Source organism: Pongo abelii, chromosome 6 (genome assembly GCF_028885655.2).
Source record: "Pongo abelii isolate AG06213 chromosome 6, NHGRI_mPonAbe1-v2.0_pri, whole genome shotgun sequence".
NCBI lineage: Eukaryota > Metazoa > Chordata > Mammalia > Primates > Hominidae > Pongo > Pongo abelii.
The window spans coordinates 125130411-125147579 of NC_071991.2; the positions used below are offsets into that span (position 1 = coordinate 125130411).

The 17169-nt window shown below is 40.1% G+C and overlaps 1 protein-coding gene across 1 annotated transcript in view; it reads left to right on the forward strand.

The window, feature by feature from the left end:
* SND1 (staphylococcal nuclease and tudor domain containing 1) overlaps positions 1 to 17169 on the forward strand; it is a 433869-nt gene that overhangs the window by 16141 nt on the left and 400559 nt on the right. Inside the window, 1 exon segment of the mRNA NM_001135474.1 lies at positions 15984 to 16133. Within this exon segment, the coding sequence (NP_001128946.1) occupies positions 15984 to 16133 (150 nt within the window).

The following is a 17169-nucleotide window of genomic DNA, read 5'->3' on the forward strand; positions in this document are numbered from 1 at the left end:
ACAACAGCCTTTAGTGTGTTTAGCATCTTGAAAGGTGTTTTAAAAAACTTCTTATTGTGAAATAATTTCAAACTTTGAGAAAAGTTAGAATAATAGAGATAACTCCTGTATCCCCTTTACCAAGAGTCCCTAACTGCCTTATCATCCTCTCTATATTTATTACATCCAATCATTATTCATTCACAGTAGTTACGTTCTATAAAGTTGCAAACACTGTGAATCTATTGAGTACTGATGGTTAGGTCCCTTCAAGCTTCTGGTCACATTTTCATCAACTGATCAATACCTGACCTTGTTCTATGCGCACGCTCCTGGTTTGTTTGTTTGTTTGGAGATGGAGTCTTGCTATGTTGCCCAGGCTGGAGTGCAGTGGCTCTTCACAGGCTGAATCATCATAGTACACTATAGCCTTAAACTCCTGGCGTCAAGTGATTCTCCTGCCTCAGCCTCCTGAGTAGCTGAAACTACTTGCAGGTACCACTGTGCTTGGCTATTTGTGTACTTCTGTTTAAAGACACTTTATTTGATATATATTTTTGATTCTTTAACTTTGAACTCAAAGCCAGTAGCACTATAACTCGTGACTGAATGAAGTTTATCTGTCACTTATCTGTTTTCTCTGTAAGGTACATCACAGCAGCTTTCTTGAGCTAGGACTACTAGACAGCAAGTCAGAACTACCCTTTGGGGCTATTTTAAACAGTGAAATCAACAGTAGCACTAAAATGTAAAAAATGTAGCACTAAATAGACCACATAAAGAACACTTGTTTACTGTGTGAAAGCCGAAACAAGAAGACAGAGCATTTCCCTGCTGGGAACAAGGACATAGGCAACTCAAATTTTTGCCACTTTGTGCGTGTACATGCCCGTAAATAACAGTAACAGTGCTGAGAGTATTGATTTGGGGGTTACAGATATATTATAGTGTGTAGGCAAATTTGAAAATGCAGAATCTGAACAGTGAGGATCTTGTGTATTTTTTTTTATGAATTATTTGAGAGTAATCTGCAGATATGGTATCCCATATACCATATCCCTTTAATACTTCTAACTATTGTCTTAAAACCGGGGATACCCATCTATAGGAATACAATAAAACCATCAAGATCAGAAATTAACATGGTTATGGCAGGTGCAGTGGCTCATGCCTGTAATCCTAGCACTTTGGGAGGCTGAGGCAGGAGGCAGGCAGATTACTTGAGGTCAGGAGTTCGAGACCAACCTGTTCAACATGGTGAAATCCTGTCTCTACTAAAAATACAAAAATTAGCTGAGCATGGTGGCATGTGCCTGTAGTCCCAGCTACTTGGGGGGCTGAGACCGGAGAATTGCTTGAACCCAGGAGGCAGAGGTTGCAGTGAGCCGAGATCGCACCACTGCACTCCAGCCTGGGCGACAGAGCAAGACTCCATCTCAAAAAAAAAAAAAAAAAAGAAAAAGAAATGAACATGGATACAATACTGCCATCCAACCAGCAAACTCCGTTCAGATTTTGCCAGTTGCCCCAGGGTCACCTATTAGCTGTCATGTCTCTAGTTTCCTTCATTCAGGAATAATTCCTCAGTCTTTCCTTGATTTTCATGATCCTGACATTTTTTCCAAGAGTTACTTTATAGAATGTGCCTTGTCATGAGTTTGTCTGTTGCTTCCTTGTGATTGAATTTAAGACTGTAATTTTGGCAGAAATACCACATAAATGATACTAAGTTCTCCTCAGTGCACCATATCAGTGAGGCACACCATGTCACTGTCACATTACTAGTGTTGATAACTGATAACTGTAATTACTTGATTAAGATGGTGTCTGTCCACATGCACACGTATGTTTATTGCGGCACTATTCACAATATCAAAGACTTGGAACCAACCCAAATGTCCAACAACGATAGACTGGATTAAGAAAATGTGGCACATATACACCATAGAATACTATGCAGCCGTAAAAAAGGAAGAGTTCATGTCCTTTGTAGGGACATGGATGAAACTGGAAACCATCATTCTCAGCAAACTATCGCAAGGACAAAAAACCAAACACCACATGTTCTCACTCATAGGTGGGAACTGAACAATGAGAACACATGGACACAGGAAGGGGAACATCACACTCCGGGGACTGTTGTGGGGTGGGGGGAGGGGGGAGGGATAGCAGTAGGAGATACACCTAATGCTAAATGATGAGTTAATGGGTGCAGCACACCAACATGGCACATGTATACATTTGTAACCTGCACATTGTGCACATGTACCCTAAAACTTAAAGTATAATAATAATAAAAAAAAAAGACATGGGTTGATGACCCTTATAACATAGTTTTGCTTCAGTGAACAATGTAACTAGAGATTTCTTTTATTGTCCTATAAATACCATGTTTTCCTTGAAAAAAAAAAAAAGATGTCTGTCAGGTTTCCTCAGTGTAATTTTAGGTATAAGTATTTTATATAATAAGTATTTTATGTAATAAGTAATACATATTTTAACCTATTCATTATTTAATAATATATATCCTTCTGTAGGAGATAGCTAAACTATATATTCTATTATATATGATATATATCATATATAAACATATAATATATGATATATAATAGATATCATGTAATGTTATATATGATATATAACTATATTATATAGTATATATAAGTAATATGTAACTAGTACTTTGTGAGAAGCTATTTTGAGATTTTACAAATATCTTATTTATTTATTTTTTTGAGATGGAGTCTCGCTGTGTCGCCCAGGCTGGCTTACAGTGGTGTGATCTCAGCTCACTGCAGCTTTCGCCTCCTGGGTTTAAGCAATTCTCCTGCCTTAGTGTCTCGAGTAGCTGGGACTACAGACACACGTCACCACGCCCGGCTAATTTTTGTGTTTTTAGTAGGGACGGGGTTTTGCCATGTTGGCCAGGCTGATCTCCAACTCCTGACCTCAGGGGATCAGCGCACCTCAGCCTCCCAAAGTCCTGGGATTACAGGCGTGAGCCACTGCGCCCGGCCTCCATTAGTGATTCTTATTAGTGTGATTTGTTGGCACACAATTATTTTCTAATTCCATCATCAATTCTACATTTATTAGTTGTTGTTCAACTGTAATAGAGAACTTTCTCTTCCACATTTTTTATTCATGTATTTATTCAATGGATTATAATCTATTACTACTAATTATGTTGATTTTCAAGTTGTCCCAGTTTTGGCTAATGAGAGCTCTTGTAAGCTGATTCTTATGTCATTTTGTTATGTCCCCATTATTTGAGCACTTTCTTTTGACACAGCAAGGTATTCCAGGCTCATATTGTACTTTCCCTGCCCCAACCCTGCAATCAGCTGTTTCTTCAAGAAGCCTTGGTTCTATTTAGCAGAGAGGAGTTTTCCTTCCTTCCCTTTCCTTCTCCTTCCTTCTCCTTCCTTCTCCTCCCTCCCTCCCTGCCTGCCTGCCTCCGTGTCTCCCTGTCTCCCTGTCTTCCTGCCTTCCTGCCTTCCTGCCTTCCTCTCTCCCTTCCTGCCTTGCTCTCTCCTTTCCTGCCTTCCTCCCTCCCTTACTGCCCTCCTCCCTCCTTCCGTCCTCACCTGCATTCCTGCATTCCCTCCAAGAAACAGGAATGTTTAACCAAGATCTGGGTACTAGGTGTGCCCATTGCTGCTAGTGTATCATAGTTTTTGGGCCCTCTTGTTTAGTGGATGGAGCCAGGAAATATTTGTATATACAAACAACACACATATATCTCTCTATTTTTATATTTATCTGTATATATTAAAAAGCAAGGGTTTACTTCTAATTCAACAGGATTTTTTTTTCTGGCCTTTCTGTATCTGTAACTCCTCTCTGAGAAACCGAGCTCTCGTTATCCTCCAGGTATGATTTGCTCAGTTCCCCTGTAGGTAACAAATCTGCTCACACTAGCTGAATCTTCAGCTTTCTGTGACCTGCCAGCAAATACTGGTTTAATCTTCAGGTCCTAGTACCCTGCCAGCTTGCGCTGACCAAGGGGAGTGTTTATAGCTTTTTTGACCTGTTGGTAGCTTAAAGTGATTTAGCCATAGGATTAATCACCCTTAAAATAAGGACTGCCTAGCATCTTAGCAGAAAATTAGCATCTCTTTTGTTTTTGGAGAAAAAAAATGCTTTGCTTTTAGGCACTTTTTTCTTTGAAATATTTCCAACTTCCTTTTAAACTTCTTGGAAGGCTTGAGCTGGGTTTATTTTTTTCCTCCAGATTTAATGTGCTTTTGGTATTTGTCTGGAATTGAAATAAAGTACTTTTAAAAATGATCTCCAGTTTTTCTGTGATATATTTAGTGTTTAAAACAAACACCTTATTTTGGCCGGGTGCAGTGGCTCATGCCTTAATCCCAGCACTTTGGGAGGCCAAGGCAGGCAGATCACCTGAGGTCAGGAGTTTGAGACCAGTCTGGCCAACATGGTGAAATCCCATTTCTATTAAAAATACAAAAACTAGCCGCACTTGGTGGCACACGCCTGTGGTCCTAGCTACTTGGGAGGGTGAGGCATGAGACTCGCTTGAGCCTGGAAGGTGGAGATTGCAGTGAGCTGAGATCGTGCCATTGCACTCCAGCCTGGGCAACAGAGTGAGACTCCATCTCAAAAAAACAAAGAAAGCCTTCCTTTTTTTTTCCTTATTAAAACATGTTTCTTCACTAGAGGTTTATACATTTACCCCAATAGTATATGTTTGATTCCTTTTTCCCATCAGAATGTTGTATTTATGAGTTGTGATAACTGTTAGACCTAAATTCTCAGTGGCTGTTCAGAATCAAACTTCTTGATTTTTAGTGTATACGTTTAGATGCATGCTCCAGAAATTCTGGTTTCTCTGACCTGTTAGTATCGTTATTCAAGAAAATAATATGTAGTAGTTAATCTTATTGAGTGGTTTGGTGCTCTAGTCTGTCTTTATGCTTTGTTTTCTCAGATTACAACACTTAAGGAAATTCAGAAATGCTCTTTTCTGAAGGGGAACATGGGAAGAGAAAAACAAACACTGATCACTGCAGTAACTTTCCCTTACCTTTAATAGCCTGAGTACTTGACCCTTGCCATTCGATAGAGGAGAAAGGCCCCTCTATATAGTGATACTCTTTTTTTATGTCCTGGAGTCAGTTAATTTTTGCTTCCTCCTCTGGTAAGTTAACACATAATTGTTACCTATACTGAAAGATTTTCTTTCAACAGCTGGGCTGGATTTCTCTTAAATGACACTTCACATTTGTCTGCTATGTGCAGTTAGTTCTTCCTGAGTTGTTCTGTCTTATTTCTGAGTAAATAAGCCTTGATCTCCCAGGTCCTTGGCAACAGCAGAGCTCAGCGTGAGGTAGTGAGGACTTGGCCTTGCAGAGGACCATTGTCCTGGAGACAGTCCTGACCCTGGTTTCCAGGAGGTTGAGTGAGTTCCTTCATGGTGAAGGCTTCGATTGTGAAGTCTAAGCTACAGTCTTGATTGTGTTCTTTTATGTAAGTCATCGATATTTTGGCTCATGATTCTCATATCATAGATTTAGTATTTGGGGTTTATTAGCAAGTACACTGGGAAAACCTGTGTTCTAGCCCTCATGCCATCTGACTGTGCCATAGTTTTCTCATCTGTAAAATGAGGATAAGGGTCCCTGTCCTGCTTCCTCAGGGCGTTGTTGTGAGGATGAGGAGAGGAGGAGAGCAGGGAAGGAAGGGAAGAGAGATTAATGTTCCTTTAACATTTATTGAATTACCTTCTTGGTTTCAGGGAGTCAGGGATCTTATGTAATAATCCAAATAACCAAGAGGAAATAGTGGTATTATCTTTATTTATAGATGAAGGAATATCACAGAGTTCAGAATGATTTTCACTTGAGTTTGTGTTCAAACTCAAGGCTGTATAATTTCAGAGCTCATGGTTGTTCCAATTAGCCACACCATCTGAGGCTATGATTGCCAAGACAGTTTGTCAAGTATGAAGTTCAGTACAAACTTAAGAGATGATACTTATTACGTTCACCCCAGAGGATAGATATTTGGACATAGGTACTTAAATCTACTTTCCTAGTGAGTGGGTATCTTAACTGATAAATCAAGGGAATTAGAGATTACAGGTTATTAGTCAAAATCTGACAGAATTCAGTGGTGAGAGAATTTCTGTGACTTTGATATTTTCTTTCTTTCTTTATTTTTGAGATGCAGTTTCACTCTTGTCACCCAGCCTGGAGTGCAATGGCCTGATCTCGGCTCACTGCAACCTCCGCCTCCTGGGTTCAACCAATTCTGCTGTCTCAGCCTCCCGAGTAGCTGGGATTACAAGCGCCTACCACCATGTCCAGCTAATTTTTGTATTTTTAGTAGAGACGGGGTTTCACCTTCTTGGCCAGGCTGGTCTCGAACTCCTGACCTCAGGTGATCCACCCGCCTTGGCCTCCCAAAGTGTTGGGATTACAGGCGTGAGCCACTGCACCCGACCGTGATATTTTCTTCTATATCTCTAGAGGAATGTCCATCTTTTTCTGTTGTACATACTCTTCCAATCTTTAGAGCAGACCACACTTTGAGCCATTTCTTATAACAACAATGTTGGCTATATTTATTTTGTCCTTGGGCTGGGCTCTGTGCTAAGTGCTTTTATTTTGTTTAGGTTTCATAACAACTCTTTATTTTATTTTTATTTCAGCAACAGATTGACAAACTGGATCATAACTTATATATATTCTTATGTATTTATTTTATAAATGATGAAACGGAGGCTAATGGAGCCAATTAAATAACTTTCAAAGGTCACTGCTGACATTGGTTTGATTCTGAAACTAAATTCTTATTGCCATATACTGCGGCTCTTTCTCTGATTATAAAAACGAGCAGTTTGTGTAACTTGAATTGGTCCAGAATTTATTTTTGCCATGCACTTGCTATTTAGACGACCATAAAACTAGTTTTCATCTCACTCGCTTGTCATAATGCTTTATATCAGGGGTTGGCAAACTTACTCTGTAAAGGGCCAGGTAATAAATATTTTAGGCTTTGCCAGCCATATGGTCTCTGTCACAACTACTCAACTCTGCCATTCTAGTGCAAAAGCAGCCCTAGACAATACATAAATGAATGAGCTTGATGTGTTCCAATAAAACTTTATTTATGGACACTGAAATTTGACTTTCATACTCTTTTGCATGTTACATAATCTTCTTCTGATGTTTTTCCAACCTTTTAAAAATGTAAAAACCATTTTTAGCTCATGGACTGTACAAAAACAGGCAGTAGGCTGGATTTGGCTAGTAGGCTGTAGTTTACCAATCCTGCATTTTATCGTTTTGAAGTTTTCTTCTTTGCGTCTACTTTTTGGGTGTTCTTTTGTAATATTGGACTCTAAGTTAGCTTGCCTTGCAGATGGTACAGTTTAATAAATGTTGGTATGATTTGGGACAGCCAGCTCATGGAAGCTTTACTTGCTTAGTGATTTGGTCTCCAACACCTGTTCTACTGGCACATATAAACAGAGATTTTAATTTGGAAAAAGATTTAATCAGTAGGTAACCTCAGATACCATTTTAACAGAAATCAGCTCCCAAATGCTTGTTTGTATGTGTGGCATAGTGGAATATCAGGATTGGGAAACTTCAACCCCAATCCTTGCTCTACTGTCAATCCTGGTTATTTTAGGCAAAAGTTACTTTACCTCTCTTGCTCTCAGATTTCTCAGCTGTAAAATAAAAGGGCCCAGATTAGATGCTGTCTTTATGTGAAGTCTCTCTGTAGATGATTGTTATGGTCCTCCTGAGATTTAAACTCCGTATATGTAAACTGCGGCCCAATTTTTGGCACAGTTGGCTCGGGAGCAGCAATTTGTGCTTGTACCTGTTGGGTCTGCAAGTGTATCCAGAGCCAGTGAGTCAGCACTGCCATGAGCTCCTGGGCTTCCGGTTCATTGGGTTTAAATGTTGGGCCCTCTAATTTAGGTTTGCCTCTTGTTCTTGCCAGGGAAAAAAACAAAAAGCAACACAAAAACACACACGCACACACACACAAAACAAACAGAAAACTGGCTGTGTTGGTGAGTATTCAGGGAAAGGCCTCCCAGACCACACAGCTTATGTTGTTTTGGGATTGCTTGCTTTGTCTAAATGACTTTTTAATTTTCAAGAGATGATTCTTCCTGTGGAGGCAACAGCTCTGGCTGCCAGGAAGCTTTTTCCTGGTATGCTTTTTGAAATATTCCCCAATTGAGTTTCCTTTTAGTTACTCTTGCTTTCATTCAGTTTCTTTAAATGTTTTCATTTCATTAAAGGGGATCCAATAGGACCAAACTTTGCCTCCTCTTTTTACAGCAGCTCCTTCCCCATCCCCTGATGGTATTTTTAGTTGTAGAAAACACCTTGTCCAGAGGGGAGTCCCTGGCCTGCTTCTTTGCCACTCTGACGTAGAGTCCCTGCATGTGCAGCCTTTGGGTTGTGGCAGTTGAAGAATGGCATCATGGACCCTTCAGCTCAATGACTTTCCTGGTTCTCCTTTCTGTGTGACACACAGGATCCTCGCTATATTGTTTCTGAGAAAAAGCTTGTATTGCTTCTGGCCATTTTCATCCTATTTAGAGCTTTGTAGATTTCACTGAAGTTCTGTCTTTTTCCTGTGGCTTCCTACCTAGTTATTTCTAGAGGATTTGAAGGTTTATACTTATAGCCTCTTCTGGGGTGAGTCACCATGCCTGACTTTTGCTTCTCAGTCAGCTGCCATTTAAGAAAAAAATTTCGTTAATGTTTTTCAGCTAGCATCTAATCTTCCTGCAAGAATATGGAAGTCTCTATAGTAAAATATACATTTTATGTCCCCATGTTTTTGTACTTCTGTATTGGACCTTAAAATTTCTTTTTTAGATATAATTAACATACCATAAAATTGACACTTTTAATGTATATAATTCAGTGGCTTTTTACTACAATCATGTAACAATCACTACTAATTTGGAATATTTTCATCACCTCCAAAGAAATCTGTATCCATTAGTATATTCCCCACTCTCCCTTCCTGTCAGTCCCTGGGAACCACTAGTCTGTTCTGTCTATGGATTTCCCTTTTCTGCACATTTCATATAATGGGAACAGTTCAGTATGTGGCCATTGGTGTCTGGCTTCTTTTACTTAACATAATGTTTTCAAGGTTCACCCATGTTGTAACATCAGTCAGTACTTAATCTCTTTTTATTTCTGAATGGTATTCCAATTGTATGGATATACGACATTTTATCACCAGTTGACAGCTGTTGATGAACATTTATTGTTTTCTCTTTTTTTGGCTATTATGAATGATGTTGCAATGAGCATTGGTGTACAAGTTTCTGTGTGGGCATATGTTTGTATTTCTCTTGGATATATACTATTGGGGAACCTGCCCCTGATAGTCACGTAGGTTCTTTTCTATTTTCCCTAAGCGTTGGCCGGTTTGAGAAATAAAGGGACAGAGTACAAAAGAGAGAAATTTTAAAGCTGGGCATCTGGGGGAAACATCACATGTCGGTAGGTTCCGTGATGCCCCCTGAGCCATAAAACCAGCAAGTTTTTATTAGGGATTTTCAAAAGGGGAGGGAGTGTACAAATAGGGTGTGGGTCACAGAGATCATGTGCTTCACAAGGTAATAAAATATCACAAGGCAAATGGAGGCAGGGCGAGATCACAGGACCACAGGACCGGGGCGAAATTAAAATTGCTAATGAAGTTTCGGGCACCATTGTCATTGATAACATCTGGAGACAGGGTTTGAGAACAACCGGTCTGACCAAAATTTATTAGGCGGGAATTTCCTCGTCCTAATAAGCCTGGGAGCGCTATGGGAGACTGGGGCTTATTTCATCCCTACAGTCTCATAGAAAATGGCCACACCCAAGGGGGCCATTTTAGAGGCCCACCCTCAGGGGCGCATTCTCTTTCTCAGGGATGTTCCTTGCTGAGAAAAAGAATTCAGTGATATTTCTTCCATTTGCTTTTGAAAGAAGAGAAATATGGCTCTGTTCCGCCCGGCTCACTGGTGGTCAGAGTTTAAGGTTATCTCTCTTGTTCCCTGAACATTGCTGTTATCCTGTTCTTTTTTCAAGGTGCCCAGGTTTCATATTGTTCAAACACACATGCTCTACAATTTGTGCAGTTAATGCAATCATCACAGGGTTCTGAGGTGACATACATCCTCCTCGGCTTATGAGATGACAGGATTAAGAGATTAAAGTAAAGACAGGCATAGGAAATCACAAGGGTATTGACTGGGGAAGTGATAAGTGTCCATGAAATCTTCACAATTTATGTTTAGAGATTGCAGTAAAGACAGGCATAAGAAATTATAAAAGTATTAATTTGGGGAACTAATAAATGTCCATGAAATCTTCACAATCCACATTCTTCTGCCATGGCTTCAGCCGGTCCCTCCGTTCGGGGTGCCTGACTTCCCGCAACATATACATCTAGGAGTGAAATCACAGGGTCATATGATAACTGTTTGACTTTTGAGAAACCTCCAGACTCTTTTCCAAAGCAGCTATACCACCCATAATGTATGAGGGGTCCAGTTTTTACACATCCTTGTCAACACTTGTTATTGCCTGTCTAATTGATTTTAGCTATCCTAGTGGTGGTGAAGTGATATGTCATTGTAGTTTTGATTTGCATTTGTCTGATGACTAATGATGAAGAGCATCTTTTCATGTGCTTTTTGGACATTTATATTTATTTTTTGGATAAATGTCTCTTCAACTTACTTTAATTGGGTTATTGTCTTCTTATCTTATTATGATAGTTCTTTATTCTGGATACTAGACCCTTGTCAGATATATGAGATAAGAGTCTAGTATTCAGAATTTGCACATACTCATATTTTTTTCTTTCTTGATAGTCTCCATTGAAGCACACTGTTTTTAATTTTTATGAAGTCCAATTTATTTATTTATTTTTAAGTTGCTGTGTTTTTGGTGTCACCTAAGAAATCATCACCTAATGCAAGGTCAGGTAGATTTACAGGTTTGTTTTCTTCTAGTACTTTTATAGTTTAACTCTTAAATTTAGGTCTCTGGTCCTTTTTGAGTTATCTTTTGTATATGGTATGACGTAGAGGGCCAACTTCATTCTTTTGCACATGGAGATCTAGTTGTCCCAACACATTTTTGTTGAAAGGACTACTCTTTTCCCCATTGAATTATCCTGGCACCCTTGTTGAAAGTCAGTGGGCCATAAATGTATGGATTTGTATTGGGCCTTCTTTTTGTAATATTTATCATCAGATGTCTGCCCTGGTTAGTTATGTTGGTTCTTCACACAGGTAGATATTGCTGTTATAGTATACCTACTGTACTATCTTAACTAGTGGATATGCCCGTTAAACCTGTCCTCTTTGCAGAGCTGATAAGATGCCATTCTCAGACCAAAGTGATTTTTGCTCTTGGGCTGGGAAAAAATATTGGCTTCATTGACATACAAATTTCTGTACCATCCCTTTCTTTGCCCTTAGTGTGGCTGGGTTTTTGTGTAAGAAGTTTTCTGTCTTCTTGTGTCATTGGCCCGGGAGTTAAAGAGTTAAACAAACCAAGTCATTTATCAGAATCTAGTGAAGATTTAATGTGGTGTTCTTGTTGCTGGGCAACATTTTAGTGGCTGCCCGTATAGTGTTTCACTGTAGGTAAATCTCCCAGTAAACCCATAAGTGGGTTTGAACAACTTGAGTCCCCAATTTTCCTTCTCAGCTGCCTTGTTTCAGCCTTTGTAACCATGTGACTTGTGCCCTGAAGCCAGGTCCTTTGAATCACACCACGTCCCTCTGCAACCTTTATTGGCAGAACTGAGAAATGTCTAATCCATAACCTCAATCAAACTGACTCATTGTGACACCTGGTTTCACAAACCTCCTGCTGTATCAGGTAGTTCTAAGATCATTTTTCTAGAATGTCAGTTTATTAATATAATTGGATAAAGCAGTAACCATTTGACTTGATTTCTGTGCTCTATAAATTAGCAATTAAGGATAATTACTGCATCCATGAAAGTTTGCAACATGAATCAGCACAGCTTTGGCAGACTAATTACCCATGACAGTTTCTTCTCAATCTTAACATTATTCTCCTGAAATTAAAATTCTGGTAAACAACATATTATACTTACACGTGATGTTTATTGTTTGTCTGTCTCCCCCTACTAGAATGTCAGCTCCCCAAGAGCAGAAATTTTTGTCTGCTTTGTTTCACTGAAACATGCCACTTGCCTAGAACAATGCCTAGCACATAGTAGGCACTCAGTAAGTTTGTAGTGAATTAATAACTGAATAAATCAAGGAATAAAATTATAACAATAATCAACCTGGCAGGTCTTTCTGAGAAGAAAAATGGCTTGTTTTGGTGCCATATGAGATCTAAATTGTTGAGCATATAAACCCTTGGCCTTTTTCATATTTTACCCAGACATTTAAAGTATTTTTCCCCCAGAAGGTATTTCTCATTGGTTTTATTTGGTGGCGGCTGTTAGCTATAAGAAGGCCGTTACAATGTTTTCATTGAGGAAGAACTTGAATAAAGACTGTTGGCGAGTAAGACAGGTGAGAGAGTTTAACAGTGGTTGGCAAATGAAGTGGAAATAGCAAAAAGGAGGTGTAGTGTGTTTCTGTTTGTTTGTTTTTTGAGAGAGAGTCTTGTTCTGTCACCCAGGCTGGAGTGCAGTGGCACAACCAGGGCTCACTGCAACCTTGACCTCCTAGGCTCAAGCAATTCTCCTACCTCAGCCTCCCAAGTAGCACTACTCCCAAGTATGCTCCCAAGCACTACTGATGTGCACCACCACACCCAGCTACTTTTTTTGATTTTTAGTAGAGATGAGGTCTTGCTGTGTTGGCCAGGCTGGTTTTGAACTTCTAAGTTCAAGCAGCCCTCTCCTCGTCCTCCCAAAGTGCTGAGATTACAAGCTTGAGCCATTGCACCCAGCCTGTAGTGTGTTTTGAATGATTTCAGTTTCTGTGAGTGGTAGGAGGGAAACTAGTTCTTCCCTAGTAGAAATAGTTCTCTTACTTCCATAACTGTACAGCCAGTCTTTTCTTACCTCTCCACCAAGGCAATAGCCAAATGAGGGGAAGAGAGTTTCAGAAGAAGGGTGCACACATGCCAATCCTCTCCTCCTGGAGGAGTAGGAATAGCAGTACCTGCCACAGTGAATCTATTCCTTTTGCTTAGGAAGTTGAATTGGTGACAGCTGCTTGAATTCATATATTCAATGGTATAAAAGGTGTAGAGAGCCTATAGAGTAAAAATCATCTCTGTATACATTGATTCAAGCATTAACTGAATGGCATTTTTGGTGCAACAATGCAAGGAAGTTCTGACAGCAGCCTTTAGCATTCAGGGAGAGGAGAGGGCATACAAAGGAGTTTTGCACAATTACTGTGTACAAGTTGTTTGCCAAAGCCCTTAATGGGGCCAGGATAATAGTTGTAGACTCATTGTCCCCAGGGATCTGGTTTACTAGGCAGAGGCATTAGAGAGGCAATACCTTTCTGATATTTAGAGATGAGGGGCTCTTCTCATCAGTCCCTCTGTTCTTGAGCTTCTCAGTTGCATTTGTCTGGCTTGAGAAACAAAGATGGTTTCCTAGGCTAGGTCAATGCTTGCTTATCAGAGTTCACCTTAGTCAGAGAGGATGAATTTTCTTGTAAATAGGCCTTAGCTTTTATGACTGGGCTTTACCAAGAGGTCTCCTGGGAATGCGTTATTACTTTTTTTGTGTGTGAAAACTTGACCAAAATTGAGCAGCAAGCGCTAGAAACAGATGTTCTGGTTTGTGTGCTGTATGTAGTTTGGCTGTCCTCAGCCTCATTTGGAATTTGTGCTTGAATGATTTCAAGTGCGGGTATTCTGCACTATGCTCTTCTTCCTGGGTGTTTTGTTTCTGCCACTTGTGAGAAAGAATTGCATATAAATGAGTCAGATCCAAGCTCTCCTTTTCTTCTTTGGCCCTTCTTATTCAGGAACTTCAAGCAGCCTCTACTCTAGTATACCTGTTCTTTCCTGGCTTTGTTTGGTTTGAGAGCTTATCTTTTGGAATGTCAGTTCCCTGGGATAATGCCTAGGACATGAATTCTCAGGATAGGGTGTTAGCACGGTTACTTGGCTAGAAGTTTTAGGGTTTAATTGCTGATAACAGGATAAAAATGAAAAGTGTGCCTGTAACTGGATTAGGAAGACAGTCTTTTTGTGTGTGTGTGCCATGGTATATAACCAGGGATTAAAGTGACTTAGGCCAGGGTCTCTGTGCTTAAGGTGTTGGGGGTATTGAGACATTATCAGAGTACTAATTTAATGTACAATTAAATATTGTATATTGGAATGTACAATATTGTTTGATAGAATTTCCATAAAAAGGTAGTATGGATAAATGAATTGTGATATATTCGTACAAAATCCTTGGTCAGGGTAATGGTGGGGTTGGAGAGAAGGGGCTGCAAGTAGAGAGAGGCACATGGAATCCAAGTTTCTGGCAATGTGCAATATTTCAGTTCTTAACTTGGGTGGTGGTTGCTCAGATGTTTACTTTTCTTATTCTTTAATTTGTACATGTGGGTTTAAATTCATTTGTGTATTTATATCAATATTTAACACTTGAAAGCATTAGTTAAGGTAGAGAGGTGAGGAGCAATGCACTCTAAGTGAAAGGAGCAGCTTCCTTTCATTTTCCTTTTTCTCTTCCTTTGACCCCTCACAAGGATTATTCCTTTACTGAGAACTCCATGGTCTTGTCTGAACAGTGTTCTGTGTTGACAGAACCCTCCAACCTTCTCACTACTAACCTTTCAGAAGCTATTTTTTATGAAGCGTGGAATTGAGAGTCTTTCAGATCTAGTGAAGCCAGGGCATGAGCCCCCACCTGTTTGTTGTATTATGAGTCTCTTCGCAAAGACAATTTGAATAGCTTGGGTCGTTTTCCCCTTATGCCTCTTCTTCCCTTCTTTCACTTGAAATCCTTTCTTCTTCTCCCCTGCAAATACTTTAAGGTTAATGCCAGTGAGCTTCAGAGCTTTTTATATAGTTGCAAGTGGGTTCTATGCCTGGCATCTTTGATTAGAGAGATGAAAGGAGCCACTGACTGCACTTGGGAGCCTTAAGGTGCTTATTAGATTCTTATGTTTTAATCATGTAGGGCATGGGTTTTCTAGATTACTTCTGTATTTCTCTCTTGTACTGTCCACAAGGGAAACTCTGGGTATTGCATCCACCTTAGCCTTGGGCATGATCAGTTCCTCCCAGGAGTGTGTAGGGACTTCCTTCAGCTTCTCCTTTTTTTTCTTTTTTTGTTTGAGACAGAGTTTCACTTTTGTTGCCCAGACTGGAATGCAATGGCGCGATCTTGGCTCACCGCAACCTCCGCCTGCCGGGTTCTCCTGCCTCAGCCTCCTAAGTAGCTGGAACTACAGGCATGCGCCACCACACCCAGCTAATTTTGTGTTTTTAGTAGATACAGGGTTTCTCCATGTTGGTTAGGCTGGTCTCGAACTCTTGACCTCAGGTGATCCATCCACCTCGGCCTCCCAGAGTGCTGGGATTACAGGTGTAAGCCACTGTGCATGGCCACAGCTTCTCCTTTTCTTAAGCCTTTCATTGTTCGCTTCAATCTGAGAATGGAAAGTGTTGGTGGAGATATTAATTTCTTAATAATTGGAAAGAATGCAAGGGGTGGTACTTGCTAGGATGAAATTATAGAGGTCATTAATCTGTATGTCTCACATGCCTTTTTACCCCAGTCTGTTTATTCTATGACTTTTCTATTGTTGGATTTCTGGGTCAATGATTTCAGAATTTGGCCCCAGGCTTTATGTAGGTATTTCTCTTATAAAATTAAAAACAATCCTGTTTATTTAGTCATTCAACAGATGACTTTGCATGCCTTTGAAGTGCAAATGCTATTTGAAATGTTGGGGTTACAGTGGTACACAACCTGCATTATGGTGATACGGCCTCTGGACCATTCATTTTCTCTTTCTTCCCCCTACGTAGGTCCTCTCAGGGTGCGCCATCATTGTCCGAGGTCAGCCTCGTGGTGGGCCTCCTCCTGAGCGGCAGATCAACCTCAGCAACATCCGTGCTGGAAATCTTGCTCGCCGGGCAGCTGCCACACAACCTGATGCAAAGGATACCCCTGATGAGGTAGGTGTTTCCTGAGGCCATCGTGAGCCTGTGGACCTAGGTTATAGCCCACTGTCTTCTGTGGCTGATGCCATTTTGATGTACTCTTTCTTTGTATTTTGAGTATTTTTATATCATAGAACTTCTGATTCTGGATGTGCCCACGAGCAGCTTGTATCTGTTGTTTATATGTTTACTACCTTTAGTGGCAGTCGAAGTCTTAGAACTTTTTCTTGTACCTTTTCCCATAGACTTAGATTTGTCGTGTTTTCACTACTACTTTTCTTGGAATAGGTTAGGAGCATTTCCTGGGTAGCCTCGAGCATTTGAAATCACCATTGGTTATGGCAGAGCTCTTTTATTAATTTATTTTTGAATTCTTCATTCATTTACATTGTTCAAAATGCAGAAGGATATATAGTGATAAATTGAGTACTTCCCCTGAGACACCTGATGTTACTAGGGTCTTGTGTCTCCTTCCAGAGATAGTTAAAACCTGTATGATCAGACACTTAAATTTTCAAAAATGGTAGCATGCTATAAATGCTAGGCCCATGTTTTATTATTTTATTAAAGATTGTTTTTCTTTAAGGTTCAGAGGGTACATTTGCATGTTTGTTACATGGGTATATTGTGTAATGTTGGGGATTGGGCTTCTAGTGTGTCCATCACCAAAATATTGAACATCGTATCCAATAGATAATCTTTTAATTCTCACCCCCCTCACTCCTTCTCCCCTTTTGGAGTCCCCAGTGTCTATTATTTCTATCTTTATGTCCATGTGTACCCATTGTTTAGTTCCCACTTACAAAAGTTAGAACACGTGATATTTGATTGTCTGCTTCTGAGTTAGTTCACTTAGGATGCTGGCCTCTAGCTCCATCCATGTTGCTGCAAAGAACATGATTTCAGTCTTTTTTATGGCTGCCCATACTTTATTACTGATTTTTTTTGTTTTGTTTTGAGACAAGGTCTCTGTTGCCCAGGCTGGAGTACAGTAGTGTAATCATGGCTCACTGTAGACTCAGCCTCCCAGGCTCAAGTAATCCTCCCACCT